The 18874-nt window shown below is 41.9% G+C and overlaps 1 protein-coding gene across 6 annotated transcripts in view; it reads left to right on the forward strand.

Annotated features, from left to right (window-relative positions):
- The window catches only part of CFAP61 (cilia and flagella associated protein 61), a 232812-nt gene that overhangs the window by 177855 nt on the left and 36083 nt on the right, over nucleotides 1–18874 (forward strand). For all 6 annotated transcript variants that reach the window (XM_045008887.1, XM_045008889.1, XM_045008888.1 and 3 more), the window contains 3 exons: nucleotides 821–1148; nucleotides 8890–8981; nucleotides 14052–14257. In XM_045008887.1, coding sequence (XP_044864822.1) covers nucleotides 821–1148; nucleotides 8890–8981; nucleotides 14052–14257 — 626 coding nt within the window. The remainder of the gene's footprint in view (nucleotides 1–820; nucleotides 1149–8889; nucleotides 8982–14051; nucleotides 14258–18874) is intronic.

Raw genomic sequence — 18874 nt, forward strand, 5'->3', positions numbered from 1 at the left:
AGAAACCTAGCATCTCATAATTCTGATGGAAAAATCTTTTACTTGACTAGTTTATATTGTATCATTCATTTGTCTTCATGTACTAATAAATGTTTGAAATTATGCCAAACATTTGTTAGTTGAAAAATAGAATACCATTATATCTACAGAGTATAAAAACTAATCTGGCAAACATGATAGTTATGGTTTCTCATAAATATTATAGTTTTAGCATACAAAAATATATGTAATGCACAAATACCCTTTCAAAGACATGAAATTGTGTTATTTTCAAGTACATTGTTTTTCAGTTTGGCTTATATGTTGTGTGTGTGTGGGGGGGGAGAATTTTGTAAAGCCTTGTGTTCTTTATCATATAATTGTAATGACAAAGATAAAATATGTACTTGAGTTCAGGATATTTAAAGTACTAAATAATATATAGCTATTAAAATATAGTACATCTAGTTAACCAGAAAGTAGGAAATGATGAAAACTCTTAGCTCAATAAATCTCAGCTCTTTGGGTCCCTTTTAATTAATCTCAAAATTTGGTCAATAGGCCACATCAGGGTATACAAAGTCATGTTTTATTTTGTGCTGTAGTTAGTTTGTAAAATAAATCACATTAAATAATGAGTCACACAACCTCATTTATTGTATTAGACAATGACTAATATGTATGCATCTTTTCATCCTTGCAAACGATATCTGTAACCCCCATAACCCAAGCCTGACCCCAGATGTACAGTACCTTCCCTCTCAACCTGTGTATATTTAATTTCAAACATTCACTTTAATAAAATTTTTAAATCTGACCTACACTTATTACATCTTTTTAGGCATTCTTTAACTTTTCCAACAAGGGAGTGGATTATGAAACCTTCAAGGCGATTAATGACGCGTGCCTTGTTTATGATGGAAGACTTGTGATTGATGCCAACTTCCATACTAATGATGTTACTATCAGAGCGGCAGGTCCTTTAACCAAGTTCTCCAATATATATTATGCAAATGAATGGACACACAGCAATTTCAGTTCGAAAGAGATTGGTTTCCAGCTAGCTGCAGCTATGCTGAATCTCTTTGATCCAACTCTTGAGCCAGTTTCTGAGCCACCAGAAGATCTGGATAGACTCATCCCTATGTACAAGGGATGTAAAATTCAAGGTGTGTCAAAACAAATTCTTCAGTTTGTTACCCTTCTATGTTTTCTTCATTGTTTTCATCTGTAGCACAAAATGCCATAGTATGGCATGAATTATATTAGTATTGTTGGAATTTTTTATATAAGTAAATATTAAGTAACATTGTTGAACTGTAGTAAATTTTATGCTGTACACCTGAGCTGATGGGCACCTGCAGTAGATGTAATGTTACTTTATTTATACTTAACCATATTAGTGAAGGAAGACTCCATGTCCTCACACTTTGTCACCACCATCAAACTTGTTCTCTGTTCCATTTGTTTGCCGTTCATTCTTCATCTCTATCTTTAGACTCACTTCTTGATGATAAGGTGTGTCTAGCTTAACACTGTTTGATGAGAACATGTAGTGCAGCTAATTAGATCACCTATACTTAGCTTGTAACAACACATACTAGTTTTTAGCCTACAGTACTTGAAATCTTTCAGATTTGCCTCTCCCAACCTTGCAGTTTACACCTTTGACCAATTGAATTTTCTGAAAATTTCATATTAATAATCTAATTGTCAGCAACAAACTCTTATGAAAAAACTCAGTTTCTTTCTATCTGTGATTTATCCTTGTTTTTATAAGGGACTGAGACAACAAGTTCAATAAAATAACTTTTTCTCAAATCTTGCCCCAAAGGAATCAGTTTTGATGCCAAAATCCGATGGTAAATGATTCCTAGTAACACAAAGAAGGTTAAATTTTAGTGTGTCTCTGCACTTCCTGGTTTAGTCCCAAAACAGAAGTGTCAGAATGTGCCAAGAAATTCTATTCTCACGTTATTTCACATTGAGCCAAATCCTAGAGGTAACAGAAATTTGGAAAAAAAAAAGCTGAAGTCTTGTGAAATTTCCAAAATAAAGTTAATCTGAAACAAACTGGGTATCTGACATTTTGGGGACCAAACTTTCAAAATCCTTTGCAATGGATGAACCACATTGTGTGAAATTCACCCCTACACAGAGAGCCAGCACTAGCCTTCAAGTCTGAGTTAACCGGTTCACAGACCCTGTGTTGGCCCTATGTACAGGCATGATTTCAGCCAATGCGCCTTTGAGCCCATAAAAAATCACAGTAATGTGTGCAAATTGGGTAATTGCAAGTGCAATGTTCCCTCTGTTCTATTTGCACATGTGGTATGTCTGATATATGTTATATTTGGACCGACAGAGAAGGAGCTAGTCACAGAGGGAGCAGATAGAAAAACAGCTGTCTGCTGTGGTGGTAGCTTTATTGTTCTGGCAGCAAAACTGAAACCAACGCGTAAGTGAGGCTTTTCACTGGGGCAAGGGGACTGCAGAGTGCCCAAATGTTTAAAGGGACAGGACATCACATTCCTCCACCCTACTTTAAAGAACTTCACAAAAATATATACATTATCATTTACACGGCTAACAAAAAACACTCTATAACCTAATTAAAGGTTACAGGTAGACTACCGCAGACTCTTAAATTGCAAGGGATTATTCTGCCCTGGAATAGCAACTCCCTAACGAAATAATTTATAAGTTCAGGTGCACCACTGGTGTTCACACTCTTTTGTGATAATGTGGTGATGGTGGTGCGGCAGTGTGCTGAACAACAGGAACAGTTGATGATAAGGAATCAGTTGGATCTGGTAAGGAATCAGCTAGACCAGATACCAAAGTTTCTTCCACCATGCCATCAAAATTAGTAGTTTAACTGGAGAGGTTTCAGTCAGAGGAACAGAAAGTCCTACTGGAACATCCCCAGATTATGGTACTTGCTGAGGCTGCAACTGATCTATATGTCAATCCATAGAGTACAACGGGATAGTTTCACCACAAACAAAACAGATCCCATGCATTTTACAAGATATCCAGGTACCCATTTCATTCCACAACCATAGTTGCAAGTCCACACTAAGTCTCCCACTTCAAAAGAATTATGACAAGTCTCACATCTTTGATCATTATGCACAGCTTGGGATGACTTCTGTCATTCTGAAAGTTTATGGCCATTTCAAATGGGCATCAACTACAACCAAAAGCATGTAACCTTCTCATGGTCCAGCAAAGTCCATGTGAATACGTGTCCAGGGATTCTGAGGCCAAGACCAAGGATATAGATGAACTGGACTAGGATCATGCTGAATTTGCTAACACCTAGTATAGCACTTGATCATCCTCTCAACGTGTTTGTTGATCCCTGGCCAACAGACATGACTCTGGGCTATTGTCTTCATCCAAACAGTGCCACAATGATCTTTGTGAAGAGCTTCAAAAACCAGAGGTTGAAGTGATTCTGGACCTGACACGAGCTGTGTAAACTGGGGATTCTTATGTTCCAACACTGTACCTTTTATTACCATACCCTTCACAAGAGAGAGCATATCATCCTTAGCACTTTCTTTGTAATGAGTTTCTTTCTTTGTAATGGGTAACCAATGCATCAAACTGAGATAAAACACTTTGTTGGAAGCTTCTTTGGGTTGAGGAGAGTGCTGTCGGTGCTTGATCGCCCTGTGCTCGTCAAGTGCCTACACTGCAGAATGCAGAATTCTTCCTTTGGCTGCAATTCAGCACCCTCTGCTGGCTGAAGTCCTCAGTGCAGGATAAAGCTGTCTCCCTGCCTGCTTGCACATGGTTCAGTCAAGATGGCTGCTGGTTTCCCCATTGCTAGGGTTGCCAGTTTTGTTTGGATGTATTCCTGGAGATTTCATTACATGACACAATCTTTAATTAAAGATTAATCTTTAATTCCCAGAGACTCCAGGCCAATCCTGGAGGGTTGGCAACCCTACCCATCACTGTTCTGTTTGAACAATTCTGGCAGCTCAGCAGCAATGGCAGAAACCTCTTCCTTTGTTCTACTTCTAAGGGCTTGGCTACACTTACAAGTTGCAGCGCTGGTGGAGGCTTTCCAGCGCTGCAATTACACCCCGTTCACACTTGCAGGGCACAACCAGCGCTGCAACTCCCTGGCTGCAGCGCTGGCTGAAAACCCATCCCGGCAGGGGTATAAGGAGTGCAGCGCTGGTGATCCAGCGCTGCTCAGCAGGTGTGGACACTCACCAGCGCTTTAAGTGTCCTCCAGGGAATAAGGAGTTATCCCAGAATTCCTGTTCAGCCACTCTGCTCATCAGTTTGCACTCTACTGCTCTTGCCTCAGGTGACCCGCCCTTTAAATGCCCCGGGAATTTTAAAAATCTCCTTCCTGTTTGCTGCAGCCAGGTGTGTGTGGAGTGCAATCAGTTAATCTTTCCAGGTGACCATGCCTCCACGTGGCAAACGAGCCCCAGCATGGAGCTGATGGACCTCATCAGTGTTTGGGGGGAGGAATCTGTGCAGGCACAGCTGCGCTCCGGCCGTAGGAATTACGATATCTTTGAGCAGATATCAAGGGCCATGCTGGATAGGGGCCATGATCGGGATGCACTACAATGCAGGGTGAAAGTTAAAGAGCTGCGGAGTGCCTATTACAAAGCCCGCGAGGGGAATCGCCGATCCGGAGCTGCCCCCACGACCTGCCATTTTTACAGGGAGATGGACGAGATACTTGGGGGTGACCCCACTGCCAATCCCAGGATAACGATGGACACTTCTGAGCAGGCTGGGGGACAGGAGGCGGAGGCGGCGGCGGCGGGGGGGGGGGGGAGGAAACCGCGAGTGAAGCTACTGGGATGGGGGAAGACACCCCAGAGTGGGCATGCAGCCAGGAGCTCTTCTCAAGCCAGGAGGAAAGTACCCAATCGCAGCAGCCAGCAGTTGCAGAAGGACAAGCAGAGGAGCGGGTTAACGGTAAGCGGCTTTTATTTTCTGGGTGGAAATGTTTCTGGAGAGGAAGGGGGGTTATGGCTGCATGCATGCCAGCCTCTAGATGTGGAATAGCCCGTTGATGTGGTCTATCACGTCGCGGTAATCTGCTTCAGTTATCTCAGCAAAAGTTTCATCCAGAGCGTGGGCAATATGCCTGCGCAGGTTTATAGGCAGAGCCACTGTGTCCCTTGTCCCAGTGACGGTGACGCGTCCGCGCCACTGTGCTGCCAGTGGTGGGGGGACCATTTCTGAACACAGGCAAGCCGCGTAGGGTCCCGGGCGGAATCCACATTGCTCTAAAAGAGCCTCCCGCTGTTCCCTAGTGACTCGCAGCAGGGAGACATCTTCCAGGATTAACTCCTGTGAAAAATGTTGGGAGACTCTTTAGTGAAGAGATAGGGAGATAAGATCACCCCTGCAGCTGCATCTTCACTCAACCCCTCTAGCACTCCAGATTACCCGAAGCAACCAGCTCCCCTCTATCACTCAAGCCCCACTTCTCCCTCTATAAGCACCCCTCACTCACCATTTCGTGGCTTCTGTTGTGTTATGCGTTTGGGAAAAGAATGCTAAAGTGAGAACTCCCTCAGTGTAACAATTCATGTCTGGAGATAGTGGATACAATGCTGCCCGTGTTAAATGTTGTCATTTCTGTGTTTCTACAGTGACCTTGACTACTGGACTGCCCAGATATTCAACATCACAGAGGCTTCAAAATTTGAGAAAAAATCCCCAAAAGAGCAAAGAGGACATGCTGAAAACTGTTCTTCATCACTCTGCTCGAGAGAGTAAAGAATTGAAGGAGTGGAGAGAGAAGGAAAGCAGGATCCGCAAGAGAAATGCAGTGGCCAAGAGGAAAAGCACGGAGCGGCTGCTAAGCATCCTGTCGCGCCAAGCGGACTCTATAGAGTCACTCGTTGCCATGCAAGCAGAGCACTACCGTGCTACTCCCCCACCCCCCCCGTCCCAAAGCTTTTTGCCTTGTGCCCCAATGTCAGCTCAAACCGCCTTTCCCCAGCATTCAGGTTCTTACCACCACCAGCTGCCTCCAACACCTGTACGTTCACCAACCAGCCCTGATACCTACCACCACCCTTACCCTCTGCACTCAACCCCCATCACCATGCAGTATATGCACCCTGAAGTGCAGGATTCATTAAACAGCACTCCAGACAGGACATATGCAAACTTGTGACTGTACAGTTCACCAACCCACACCCCTGCCCTCTTGTGTTCATGAAATGTTGTGTGTCTGTCTGTCTGTCAAGGAAGTTTTTTTCTTTTCAATAAAACAATTCTTGGCTTTTAAAACAGTCTTTATTATAGCAGATAGTTAAAGATAACTTAGCCCAGTAAAGAAAGAGGCACTGCAAATCATATTATTATTAGGGATAATAGAATAACAGTGTAAGCAGTGCAATTCACTCCCATGCAAGGCAGCAAACATTACTGTTGGCTTTCAGCCTCAAATTCTTCCCTCAAGGCATCCCTAATCCTTGTAGCCCTGTGCTGGGCCTCTCTATTAGCCCTGCTCTCTGGCTGTGCATATTCAGCCTCCAGGACTTGAACCTCGGTGGTCCATGCCTGACTGAATGTTTCACCCTTCCCTTCACAAATATTATGGAGGGTACAGCAAGCGCATATAACCGCGGGGATGCTGCTTTCCCCCAAGTCTAGCTTCCCATACAGACATCTCCAGCGGGCTTTTAAACGCCCAAAAGCACACTCCACAGTCATTCTGCACCGGCTCAGCCTGTAATTGAACCGGTCCTTGCTCCTGTCAAGCTTCCCTGTATAGGGTTTCATGAGCCAAGGCAGTAACGGGTACGCGGGGTCTCCAAGGATCACAGTGGGCATTTCGACATCCCCTACTGTGATCTTCCTGTCTGGGAAAAAAGTCCCTGCCTGCATCTTCCTGAACAGGCCACTGTTCCGAAAGATGCGTGCATCATGCACCTTTCCAGGCCAGCCTGTGTAAATGTCAATGAAACGCCCGCAGTGATCCACAAGCGCCTGGAGAACCATAGAGAAATACCCCTTACGATTAACGTACTCTGATGCCAGGTGGGGGGGGGGCAGAATAGGAATATGCGTCCCATCTATTGCCCCTCCACAGTTAGGGAAACCCATTTGTGCAAAGCCATCCACAATGTCCTGCACGCTCCCCAGAGTCACGGTCTTTCTTAGCAGGATGCGATTAATTGCCTTGCAAACTTGCATCAAAACGATTCCCACGGTCGACTTTCCCACACCAAACTGGTTCCCGACCGACCGGTAGCTGTCTGGAGTTGCCAGCTTCCAGATTGCAATAGCCACCCGCTTTTCCACCGTCAGGGCAGCTCTCAATCTTGTGTCCTTGCGCCGCAGAGTGGGGGCGAGCTCAGCACACAGTCCCATGAAAGTGGCTTTTCTCATACGAAAGTTCTGCAGCCACTGCTCGTCATCCCAGACTTCCATGACGATGTGATCCCACCAGTCAGTGCTTGTTTCCCGAGCCCAAAAGCGGCGTTCAATGGTGCTGAGCATTTCCGTGAATGCCACAAGCACTTTGGTGTCACACGCGGCAGGAGAATCGATATCGATATCATCATCAGACTCCTCACTGTCACTTTGGAGCTGAAGGAATAGCTCGACTGCCAAACGTGTTGTGCTGGCGACACTCATCAGCACAGTCCTCAGCAGCTCGGGCTCCATTTGCCACAGAAATCGCGATTCACACAGAGAGTAAAACAGAAAGACACTCACAATGGCGCCAAACGCTGCCGGAAAGAGTGAATGCTGGGATGTGAAGCACACAGGAAGCGGAATGACCCGCACACTTCCTTCCCCTTCCCACAATACTCAGCGCCAAAATGGGACGAGGTGCTCTGTGGGATAGCTGCCCACAATGCACCTCTCAATACAGCGCTGGAAAGTGCTGCAAGTGTGGCCACACTGCAGCGCTGGTAGCTGTCAGTGTGGCCACACTCCAGCGCTGGCCCTACACAGCTGCATGACCAGCGCTGTAACTCCCAGCGCTGCAACTTGTAAGTGTAGCCAAGCCCTAATTGCCTACTTCCTCCTCTTTAGCTGGCTGGTTCCAGTTATGCCTGAAGCAAAATGCAGCAGCAGTCTGCCACCTTGTTTCTAGGGGAAGTGTTTTCCTTTCTTAAAATATTGTCTGTTTACTTATTATTCTTCTTGTTAAGGAAATGGGAGCACTGGACACTTGTGGGATAGAAGGTCCTCATAACCAATATGTTATATTTGGACCCAGCAGAGAAGGAGATAGACACAGAAGGTGCTGATAGAAACATAGCTGTCAGCTATGATGGTAGCTTTAACATTCTGGCAGCAAAACTAAAACCAACACAAAAGTGAGGCCACTGGGAATGGGGAAGTGCAGTGTGTCCAAACATTTAAAGGGACAGGATATCGCAATACATATATGCACAAATCCATTGCTGCTTTGATGTATATTTGTGCATAAGTGTGTATGTTCTTTGCAAGAGTTACATGCTGCACGGATCTTTGAAAATATGTCCTTTGAGATTCACCATCCCTAGTTTGTCTTGAGTTGCATATTACATCTTACCGTTACCAAAAGAAATATAAAGAATATATTCTTTGCTAATAATGTACCAGATTATGATGTCACTTACACGATTGTAAATCTGGAATAATTCCACTGAAATTGGTAGCTATATTTCATTTTAACACCAAAATAACTGTGATCAGAATCTGGCCCAATGTGATTATTGCACTGAAATACACAAAAACATATACAATATGAATGCCATCAAAAAGCAACATTTTTTTTCTCAGAGGAATTCTTTAGTAAATAACATATGACTTGGGGGGAACTTGGTTGTTTGGTTTTGTTTTATGGCTGAATAAATAAATTGTGATTTACAACATTAACAAAGATATTAATCTTAGCTGTTTTGTCTGTGGTAGGGGGTGTTCTACCCGGAGGTTATAATTACTTGCATATTTCCAAACCAGGAATCCCTACACGCTTGGATGTACAAATTACACAACCTAATTATGTAAGTATTTATTACTGAATTTTTCTTTGCTTTGCCCTTGATTCAGGAACACATTCTTATTCAGGACATTACTTAAGTACCGTGCGCTTGAGTAATGTCCTGAATAGTGATGGACTTAAGTACATGCATAAAAGCTTTCCTGAATCAGGACATTTATCAATAGATCCATGATCTGTGATTCTTTATTACCAGTGTCTTTAAGGCATTTTCAGCTCTTCATTTACCAGAAACTTAAATTCACAGGTATACCGCAAATACAGCATACACACAAACAACCTAAAAGGACTGATTCTCTAAGACAGTGGTCTCCAAAGTGGGGTACGCAAGAGGATCCTTGTGGGTGCACGGCAGGAGGAGCGCTTTTTTTTTTTTTTGCTTTGGCGCGGCATGTGGTGCGTGCTCAAAAAATTTTTACTGATGGGGTGTGCGATCAAAAAAGTTTGGAGACCACTTAGGGTGACCAGATGCCCTGATTTTATAGGGACAGTCCCAATTTTTGGGTCTTTTTCTTATATAGGCTCCTATTGCCCTCCACCCCCATCCTGATTTTTCACACTTGCTGTCTGGTCACCCTAAGACCACTGCTCTAAGATACCATCTGTGCAAGACCTTCACTCGTGGCATGAAGCAAACAGAACTCCCATTGCTTTTTGAGGATTTTTGGTTCTCTAGTTCAGAGATCCTTAGTAAGAACAGAGAGTTTAAAGGTGGGGAGGAGATAAAGACTTAGAAGAAGCTATGAAAAATGAAATCATTGGTCCCCCCTCTTTTTTGGGTTCTGTGTGATGGATCCAGAAGGAACCTTACAACAACCCTTTTGGGGGAGGCCTGACAAAGAGTGTCTCTTCTACTCTAAATACCGAAAGCATTATTAGAACTCTTTCACTGCACCTTTTGATTTTTTCACAGTCCTCTTAAAAGAGGACATCTTTTAAAACATTCCAGACACTCCATGCACATCATCAAAGAACATACTGCAGAAAGAAATGAGAAAAACTAGCAAAATGTATTAGCGGAGTGCTGCGGGAGTAACAGAGCTTGCTGTAACCTAGCAACTAATTTTACAAAACTAGAACATGAGCACAGCTCAAAATATACCTGTGAAATATTTGGCCACAACACTGAAATATGAGGTTTAAAATGGACGATTATCTTTTGTCCATTCATTTGGTAGCTGATTGATTCTGGCTAAATGAAAGCAAGCACAGTCACACCAGAATTAACATCCAACACAATTAGTAGTTCAGTTGTAGTGGTGTTGCAGTAAAGCCTAGAGTCCCCAGTGAACTATGTTGATTTACACAAGTTGAGGATTTGACTCTGTAATTTTAGGAGGTGCTCTAGTACTGCAGTGATAGAGGTTATAGAAAAACCTAGAGAGCTGTAGCATCTGAATGGATGAATATTGTGAAAGAATTGCATGAATAGATAACTGCTCTTGCAGTTTGTCAAGACTAAAGTATCATTTTTAAATACTGTAGTTGATAAATACCGTTTAACCCTATAGACTGGGATGGCTAAAAGTGTAATATGCATTTCTAAAGTTAGTACAACTATGTCAAAGTAATAATAAACAGTGTTGCATCCGAAGAAGTGGGTATTCACCCACGAAAGCTCATGCTGCAAAACGTCTGTTAGTCTATAAGGTGCCACAGGATTCTTTGCTGCTTCTGCAGAACCAGACTAACACGGCTACCCCTCTGATAATAAACAGTGATTTACCAAAGAGAATATTTACTAATGTGGTTTAACATTTATATGAGGTCACTGTTATCTTTGGGTAATAGCAATTCCAAATCAACTTCATAAAAAAAAATAAAAAAAAAAAATCCTATATCGAGGTCATTGCTCAACAAAATCGCTGCAGAAAACCAAAATGCTTGGTTAAGAGAAATTTGCTCAATGGACCTGTTTTAAACTTTACATTCTTTCGTAATTCACAAAAGTTTTGTGAAATTTTATAATGCTAAAATACTGGACTTTGTGTCTTTTCTTATACTGTTAGCAATGCTAAATTAGTTTCCTTTTATTTCTGTCTGGTTACTGACTTGGCTATTTTTGCATCATAATAGTAGTTTTTAAAATCCACTAGCCCTTGTTACTGTAAGCTGCTTTTGATATTAAAAGTAAATAAAAGAGCTTAAGTCTGGATCTTCCAATTGATTGCATGCGGGCAGACATCTTTTCCCATATAGGTCCCCATTGACTTCAAAGGGGTGCCACAGCAGGCAAATGGCCATTTTTACACTTCATTCTGACTAACAGGGAGGAAATGGTTGTGAGTCTGAAAAGTTGAAGGCAGTTTGGGTGAAAGTGAGCATGAAATGATAGATTTCATGATATTAAGGAAGGGAAGTAGCGAGTGGAGCAGATTAAGGACAATTGGCATCAAAAAGCAGATTTTAACAAATTCAGAGACCTGGTAGGTGAGGTCCCATGGGAAGAAAATCTAAGGGAGAAAGGAGTTCAGAAGAGCTGGTAGTTTCTCAAAGTGACAATATTAAAGATGCAACAGCAAGCTATCTTGATGCAAAGGAAAGATAGGATGAGAAGTAAGAAGCAACTTGGCTCCATCAGGAGGTCTTTAAAGACCTGAAAATCAAAAGGGAGCCCTACAAAAAGTGGAAACATGGACAGATTGCTGAAGAGGAGTACAAAGAAATAGCAGGGACAAAATCAAAAAGGCTAATTCACAAAATCAGAAGGCCTCAGGCACACCTAGCAAGAGGCATATAAAAGGCAGTAAGATGACATTCTATTAATACATTAGGAGCAAGAGAAAGATGAAGGAAAGTATAAGCACTCTGCTTAGTGGGGAAGGAGAGCTAATAACTGATGACATCAAGCAGGCTACTTTGTTTAATGCCTATTTTGCTTCAGTCTTCACTAAAAAGATTAATAGTGACCAAATATTCAACACAATTCGTATTAAGGGGGAAGGAACAAGAGCCAAAACAGGGAAAGAACAGATTAAAGAACATTTAGATAGGTTAGAGGTATTTAAGTCAACAGGGCCTAATGACATTAATCTTAGGATACTTAAGGAACTAGCTGAAGCAATTTTGGATTATCTTTGAGAACTCATGGAGAATGGTTGAGATCCCAGAGAACTGGAGAAGGGCAAATATAATAGCAACAAAGAACAAAGAGAGCCCGGGGAATTATAGACTAACTTCAATAAATGGAAAGTTAATGGAACAAATTATTAAACAATCAGTTTGTAAGCACTTAGGGGATAATAGGGTATAAGTAATAGCCAACATGGATTTGTCAAAAACAAATCATGCCAAACCAGCCTGATTCCCTTCTTTGACAGGGATACTGGCCTAGTGGATAGGTGGGAAGCTGTAGACGTGATATATCTTGATGTTTGACTCATTCCCACGTGACTTTCTCATAAGCAAATTAGGGAAATGTGGTCTAGATGAAATTATTATAAGGTGGATGCATAACTGATCAAAAGACCATATGCAAAGAGTAGTTATCAATGGGTGCTGTCAATCTGGAGGGACGTGTCTAGCAGGGTCTTGCAGTGGCTTATCTTGAGGTCCAATACAGTCAGTATTTGTTAATGACATGGATAATGGATTAGAGAGAGTGCTTATAAAATGTATGGCTAACACCATGCTGGGAGGGGTTGCTAGCACTTTGGAGGACAGGATTAGAATTCAAAATAACCTTGATAATTTGGAGAATTGGTCTGAGTCAACAAGATAAAATTCAGTAAAGCCAGGTGAGAAGTACTACACTCAGGAAAGAAAAATCAGATGCACAACTACAAAATAGGGAATAACAGGCTAGGCACAGGGGAGGCTCTAGCCATTTCGCCGCACCGGGCGCTCTGCTGGTCCCCGGTCTCGTGGCTCCGGTGGACCTCCCGCAGACGTGCCTGTGGAGGAGCCGCCTGCGGGAGGTCCACTGGAGCCGCCTGCCGCTGTCCCGGCGACCGGCAGAGCGCCCCCTGCGGCATGCCGCCCCAAGCATGCGCTTGGCGTGCTGGGGCCTGGAGCCAGCCCTGGCTAGGCAATAGTACTGCTGAAAAAGGGTCTGGGGGTTAGAGTGGATCTCAGATTGAATATGAGTGAACAATGTGATCCAGTTGCAAAAAGGCTAATATTTTTATAATAATAATAGGAGATATACCAATCTCCTAGAACTGGAAGGGACCTTGAAAGGTCATTGAGTCCAGCCCCCAGCCTTCACTAGCAGGATCAATTTTTGCCCCAGATCTCTAAGTGGCCCCTCAAGGATTGAACTCATAACCCTAGGTTTAGCAGGCCAATGCTCAAACCACTGTGCTATCCCTCCCCCAGAGTGTACTAATAGGAGTGTCACATGTAAGACATGGGAGGTAGTTGTCCCATGCTGCTTGACACTGGTGAGTCCCCAGCTGAAGCATGGTATCCAGGTCTAGTCTTCACACTTTAAGAAAGATGTTAACGCACTGGAGAGAGTGTGGAGGGAAACAAAAATGAAACAGAAAACCTGACCAATGAGGAAAGGTTAAAAAACCTGGGCATGTTTAGTCTTCAGAAAAGAAGGCGGAGGGGAGATCTGATAAGTCTCCAAATATGTTAAGGGCTGTTATAAAGAGGATAGTGGACAATTGTTCTCCATGTCTACTGAAGGTAGAACAAGAAGTAGTGGACTGAAGCTTCAGTAAGGGAGATTTAAATTAGATATTAGGGAAAAACTTTCTAATTATAAGGATAGTTCAACACTGGAATAGGCTTCCAAGGGAATCTCTGTCAGAAGTTTTTAAGAATAGATTACACAAACATCTGTCAGAAATGGTCTTGCCTCAGATCAGGAGGCTGGACTAGATGCCCTCTCAAGATCCCTTCCAGTCCTACATTTCTATGATTGTGCCATCAGCCTTACTAAGGTGCCTTGCTTTATAAACTACATTTCCTATAGCTGATATTTGCTACTAAAATCTTCGTTTCAGAAAGAACTAGTGTAATTATCAGGAAGTGTAACATCAGTTTTAGCTGATACTATACATGTGCCAATTTGAAAATCCCCTCAGTCTAAATAGTTTTCTTAATATTCATACTATTTTTGTTCCAGGGGATGGAAATCATAACAGGGGATGCACCAAGGGGGAATTACTTCAGGATACATGTCAACCAATACAGTATGGTAGAAACCATTACCTGCCTTTCAAAGGAGCCCTTCCCTGTCTCCAACTACATTTGTTTGTTTGGCCAGCATGAGCGGGTCCTTAACAATCTTTGTTCTCGCTGGAAGGAGGGATTGATCAAAGATCTTTATAGGTAAGATGAGAGCAAATTCTGCTTTCTGAATAAAATTGTTTCCTTTTATTACAGCATATATTCTATGCCTAACTAATCTATTTGCTGCCCTGGAATACTTGGAAAACACATGTATGAATATAAATCTTTCAGTAAGTTGGCTGTCATTCATTGCTGTCCAACAGCAAAAGTCTTTCAGAGAGAGACTTCCTTTCTGCTCCCAAAATTTTATTATAGATGAGTGGTAGCCGCTATGTTGTTAAGGTTGGAACCAGCTTTTATTTAAAAAGCCTAATTTTAGCACCCCTGGAACCTGGGCTTGGGAAATTAATTTGGCCTCAAAATTACCAAACATACTCTGAAGGCAAAGGAGAATGTTTATGTAAAGTTTAGTTGAATTCCATGAAACAGTTTTTAGTCACAGGTCATTGCAAATATTTGAAGTAATGTGTTATGTATGGAATTGGATCTAGTCATGACATTCCTGCACTGATTAGTTTGTGGCTGCTTACCTGGCAATGTAACAGACTCTATGGACTTTCCCCTCTAGATTTTTCATGTCCTGTGTGTAAATGTGGACCATTGGGAAGTGTTTTAACTTTAAATCAATTTTCCTGCTGGCAAACTGTGCCTGGACGCTACCTGGATGCACAACAGAGGTCCCCATACCAGTTCTCAGCATGGGGATGGTTATATAGATTCTCTGTAAAGCTGATCTGCTTGTGCCGTTTGTGGTTAGGTATGAGGAAGTCTTTTGGACTAGGAATTCTGAGGCAGAGCCCAGTTCCAAAATTCTCTCAAATGATGAGACAGTAAACCCTGTTTTGGAAAAGAGGCCTGATTATTTCTGTTTCTTATGTCTCCTTCCAGAGAATTTTGTGTTGCTTTTGGAAATTTTTGACTAATTGAACAAGGTATTTTGGGGATATGAGTGTTTGAAAAATGAGATAAAGTGTTTTTGAAGTCTTCTGATGCTTTTTAGCAATGTCATATCTCAAAAGTGCCTTGGCCTATAGACAGTCTACATTTATTTTATTTAGCAGTTCTCAGTCAGAGCCAGTGCTTTTGAAGATAGCTTCTGCAAAGGAAAGTTACTCATCAGTTCTTTATTAGAATTCTTTGACTATGTCAGTAAAATAGTGGATAAAAGAGAACTAGTTGACATCATTTATTTGCACTTTCTAAAGTCTTCAATAAAATCCCTCACAAGAGTCTACTAAAGAACCTAAGTAGTCATGGTGTGAGAGGCACCAAGTACTGTCCTGGAACAGAAACTGACTAAAAGAAAGAGTAGAAGTGGATGGTAAATTTTCATTATGGTAAAAGGTTAACAGTGGGGTGCCAAAAGGTTCCAAAGTAGATCCGGTCTTGTTTAGTATATTTATAAATGATTTGCAGATGGTGGCAAAATTTGCAGATAAAACAAAATTATTTAGGTTAGTCAAGACTAGACAAGACAGAGTAATTTCACAAGATGTATCCAAGCTTGTGAATTGGCAGCATGGTGGCAGATGAAATTTAATGTTGACAACTGTAAAATAATTAAGATAGGAAAGAATAATCTGAACTGCTCATACACCTTAATGGATGCTAAATTAGCTGCAACAACTCAAGAAAAAGACCAGGTCTTCACAGCAGACTGTTCAGTGAAAAATCTCTACTCAATGTGCAGTAGCAGTTGAAAAAGCAAAATGGGATAAAGCATAATACTGTATATATTACCATGCCATTATGTAAATCAAAAGTGAGCCCTTACCAGGATAGCTGTATTCAGTTCTAGTCACCCTGATTCAGTATCTTCAATCTTCAGTATCTGTCAGAAAGGGAGGGCTTCAGATATGGGCAGGGAGAATCATTAGAGGCATGGGAAAACTCATATGAAGAGAGATTGAAAAGACTGGAACTGTGTACTTTGGAGAGGAGATGAATAAGAGGGACAAAGATATAAAAATGGTATTTAGAACATTGATTGGGAGCGTCTGTTCGCCTTTTCTCCAAACACAAGAACAAAGGGGGTGTTCACTGAAATTGAAAAGTGAAAAAGGAAATATTTTTTCACACTGTGCACAATTCACTTGTAGAAATCACTGCCACAAGATAACATTGAGGCCAAAAGCTTAGCCGGATTCAAAAAAGAATTGGACATTTATATTGATAGCAAGAATATCCAGAGATACTATAGTAAGAACTAAAAACCAAGAGTTTTGGAAGGGATATAAACCTCCCTGCTTCAGGGCAGAAACCAATGCTGGCTAGGGTTAGGAAGAAACTTTCCCTATGGGCAGGTTATTCCAGTTTTCTTGCACATTCCTTTGAAGCATCTGGTGCTGGCCATTGTCTGAGTCAGGGCATTGGTCTAGAAGGACCACATGTCTGATCCAGTCTAGCAATTCCTATGGTTCTGTATACTTATTTTTGGAATTGTTGCATGGTTCATGTTGGAGATACCCACTCAGAATCTTTTGAACTTCTCAGAAGCTTGTGAGCTCTTTACAAACTTTAGAAATTTCACAATCAGCATGTATATTTCCCCAACTTCTGCACTCCTGCTGATTTTCAAAGGCTTTGAAAGCCCTCTTCCTTAATGTACCGAAGCAGTTGTGCACTGATAAACATGGGGATGTGGGAATGCTTCCTGAAAATCACAGGAACCAGACTTTCAAACATTTAAATATAACCCTCACTTAGAATTTCCTGGCTTCCACTTTTGTTTTGTTTTATTTGTTTTTAATACAATTGCAAGGTTCCAATAGGGCTTTTTACTAAAGAACAAATGAGCATTTACAGCCTTAACTCCATTTTAAGAAAATATTTTGTCTTTGAAAATGAATAATAATTTCAGTTGTGTGGCCTGAAACCATGATAAGGAAGTAACCAGATCATATACTTCAGAGCATAAGACTGATTCTGTCTTTCAGGAAGTACTTTATTGCACATATTAAGCATTGAACAGTTGCAGAGATGCATTAAGGACAAGGCTCTCTTGCCTATTAAATGTTAGGTACTAGCCACTTCCAGGGGCAGAATCAGATTAGATGGACCAGTGAACTAATTTGGTATTGCCACCTTGTGGGTTTTGAAGTTACGTTTCTCAAAGCAGTCAGGGCAGTTTCATGTCTGCCAGTAGACAGGTTTTTGCCTCTTGTTCAGGCAGTATGTTGTTTTTCCCAAGCAGTCTGATACCAGCCCGCTTTATTATTATTTGCATTACTGTAGTGGCTAGGAGCCCTAGTCATGGAATAGGACCCCACTATGCTATTTTGCATGAGAATGCTGGGCCACATAGCGCCAGGTACATTTGTTAGCTGGCATACATAGAATAGAATATCCGGGTTGGAAGGGACCTCCGGAGGTCATCTAGTCCAACCCCCTGCTCAAAGCAGGACCAATTCCTAGACAGATTTTTGCCCCAGATCCCTAAATGGCCCCCTCAAGGATTGAGCTCACAACCCTGGGTTTAGCAGGCCAATGCTCAAACCACTGAGCTATCCCTCCCCTTTTCAGTTAATGGTGGAAGGTTTTTTTGTATTCATTCTGGGGAGGAACATGTTACTAAGTGTCACCTTAAATAGTGAAGTCCTTTGAAAAGGATTCCCATTCCCTTAGCCAGGACTGGACCTGCATCTTGTCAAGGACCCTCAGATGTGTGGGGTATGATTTCTTCTCCTGAGATCTCTCTTCCATGTAAATATTCAGGCGTTTATCTATTTGGCTGGTCTGTTCTCCCTATCCTGTGCAGGAAGACAGGGTTGAACCAGATGAAAAAAACCCACAATAATGTATTACTTGAACTCATAAGTTTTTTTATGTTTCCAGGTCAATGTTTCTATGCAAGTACGAAACATTTTTCTCTAGGGAAGTCTTTCCTATGGCAGTCTACATAGAGGATTGTGAAGTTTCTGATTTATTAATATATCAGAGATCGTTTTTTATTTACAGGAAAGGTTAATTTTGATTTACAGAAAAGGTATGGTACATAGCAAATGTAAAGTTAAAGTAAAGAGTGTGTTACCAATAGCAGCTAAAGAATAAGATACTGAGGGAGAATGAGATCACTATAGTAGGGATGGACTAAGATGGCAACGTTCTTTACATTTTCACTGATACTGCTCAGTTAATACATTTTTAGATTTACCATGAAAGTGATTCAATAACCTGGTTGTAGTTAGATGTCATCGGTCTTTTTAATTGCTTATATTTGTGTTACAGTGTGTGCACGCAGCTGTGGCCACATCTTTACCATGAACCACAAAATGTTCTCGACACTTTTGCCTTTGTTATGGGCCCAGACATGGTTACACTGTCACTTGTTGTTAGACATGCTAGCAAGGTTCACACCAGTGGCAGCAAAAGGAAAGATGAATGGTTAGCAATTGTTTTTTGACCTTGGCAGAAGCAGCAGTTGTTCCCTTTTCCTTTGCTGCTGTCTAAAGTGCCTATACAGCTCTGCAGCAATTCAGAGAAGGACTGATCGTTAGCTCGTTTTATTGACTTTCATTCTTTCATGTTAGACATGGTTTTATATACACCACTCAGCCAAGTTCAGGACCCCTTCTGGTTCCTCTGTTTCTCCATCCACTGATTCATTCTCTCTTGTAAAGATCCAGCAGTATTAGTGGTGATGCTGAGATCATAAGG

This window comes from Mauremys mutica, chromosome 3 (assembly GCF_020497125.1).
Source record: "Mauremys mutica isolate MM-2020 ecotype Southern chromosome 3, ASM2049712v1, whole genome shotgun sequence".
Lineage (NCBI taxonomy): Eukaryota > Metazoa > Chordata > Testudines > Geoemydidae > Mauremys > Mauremys mutica.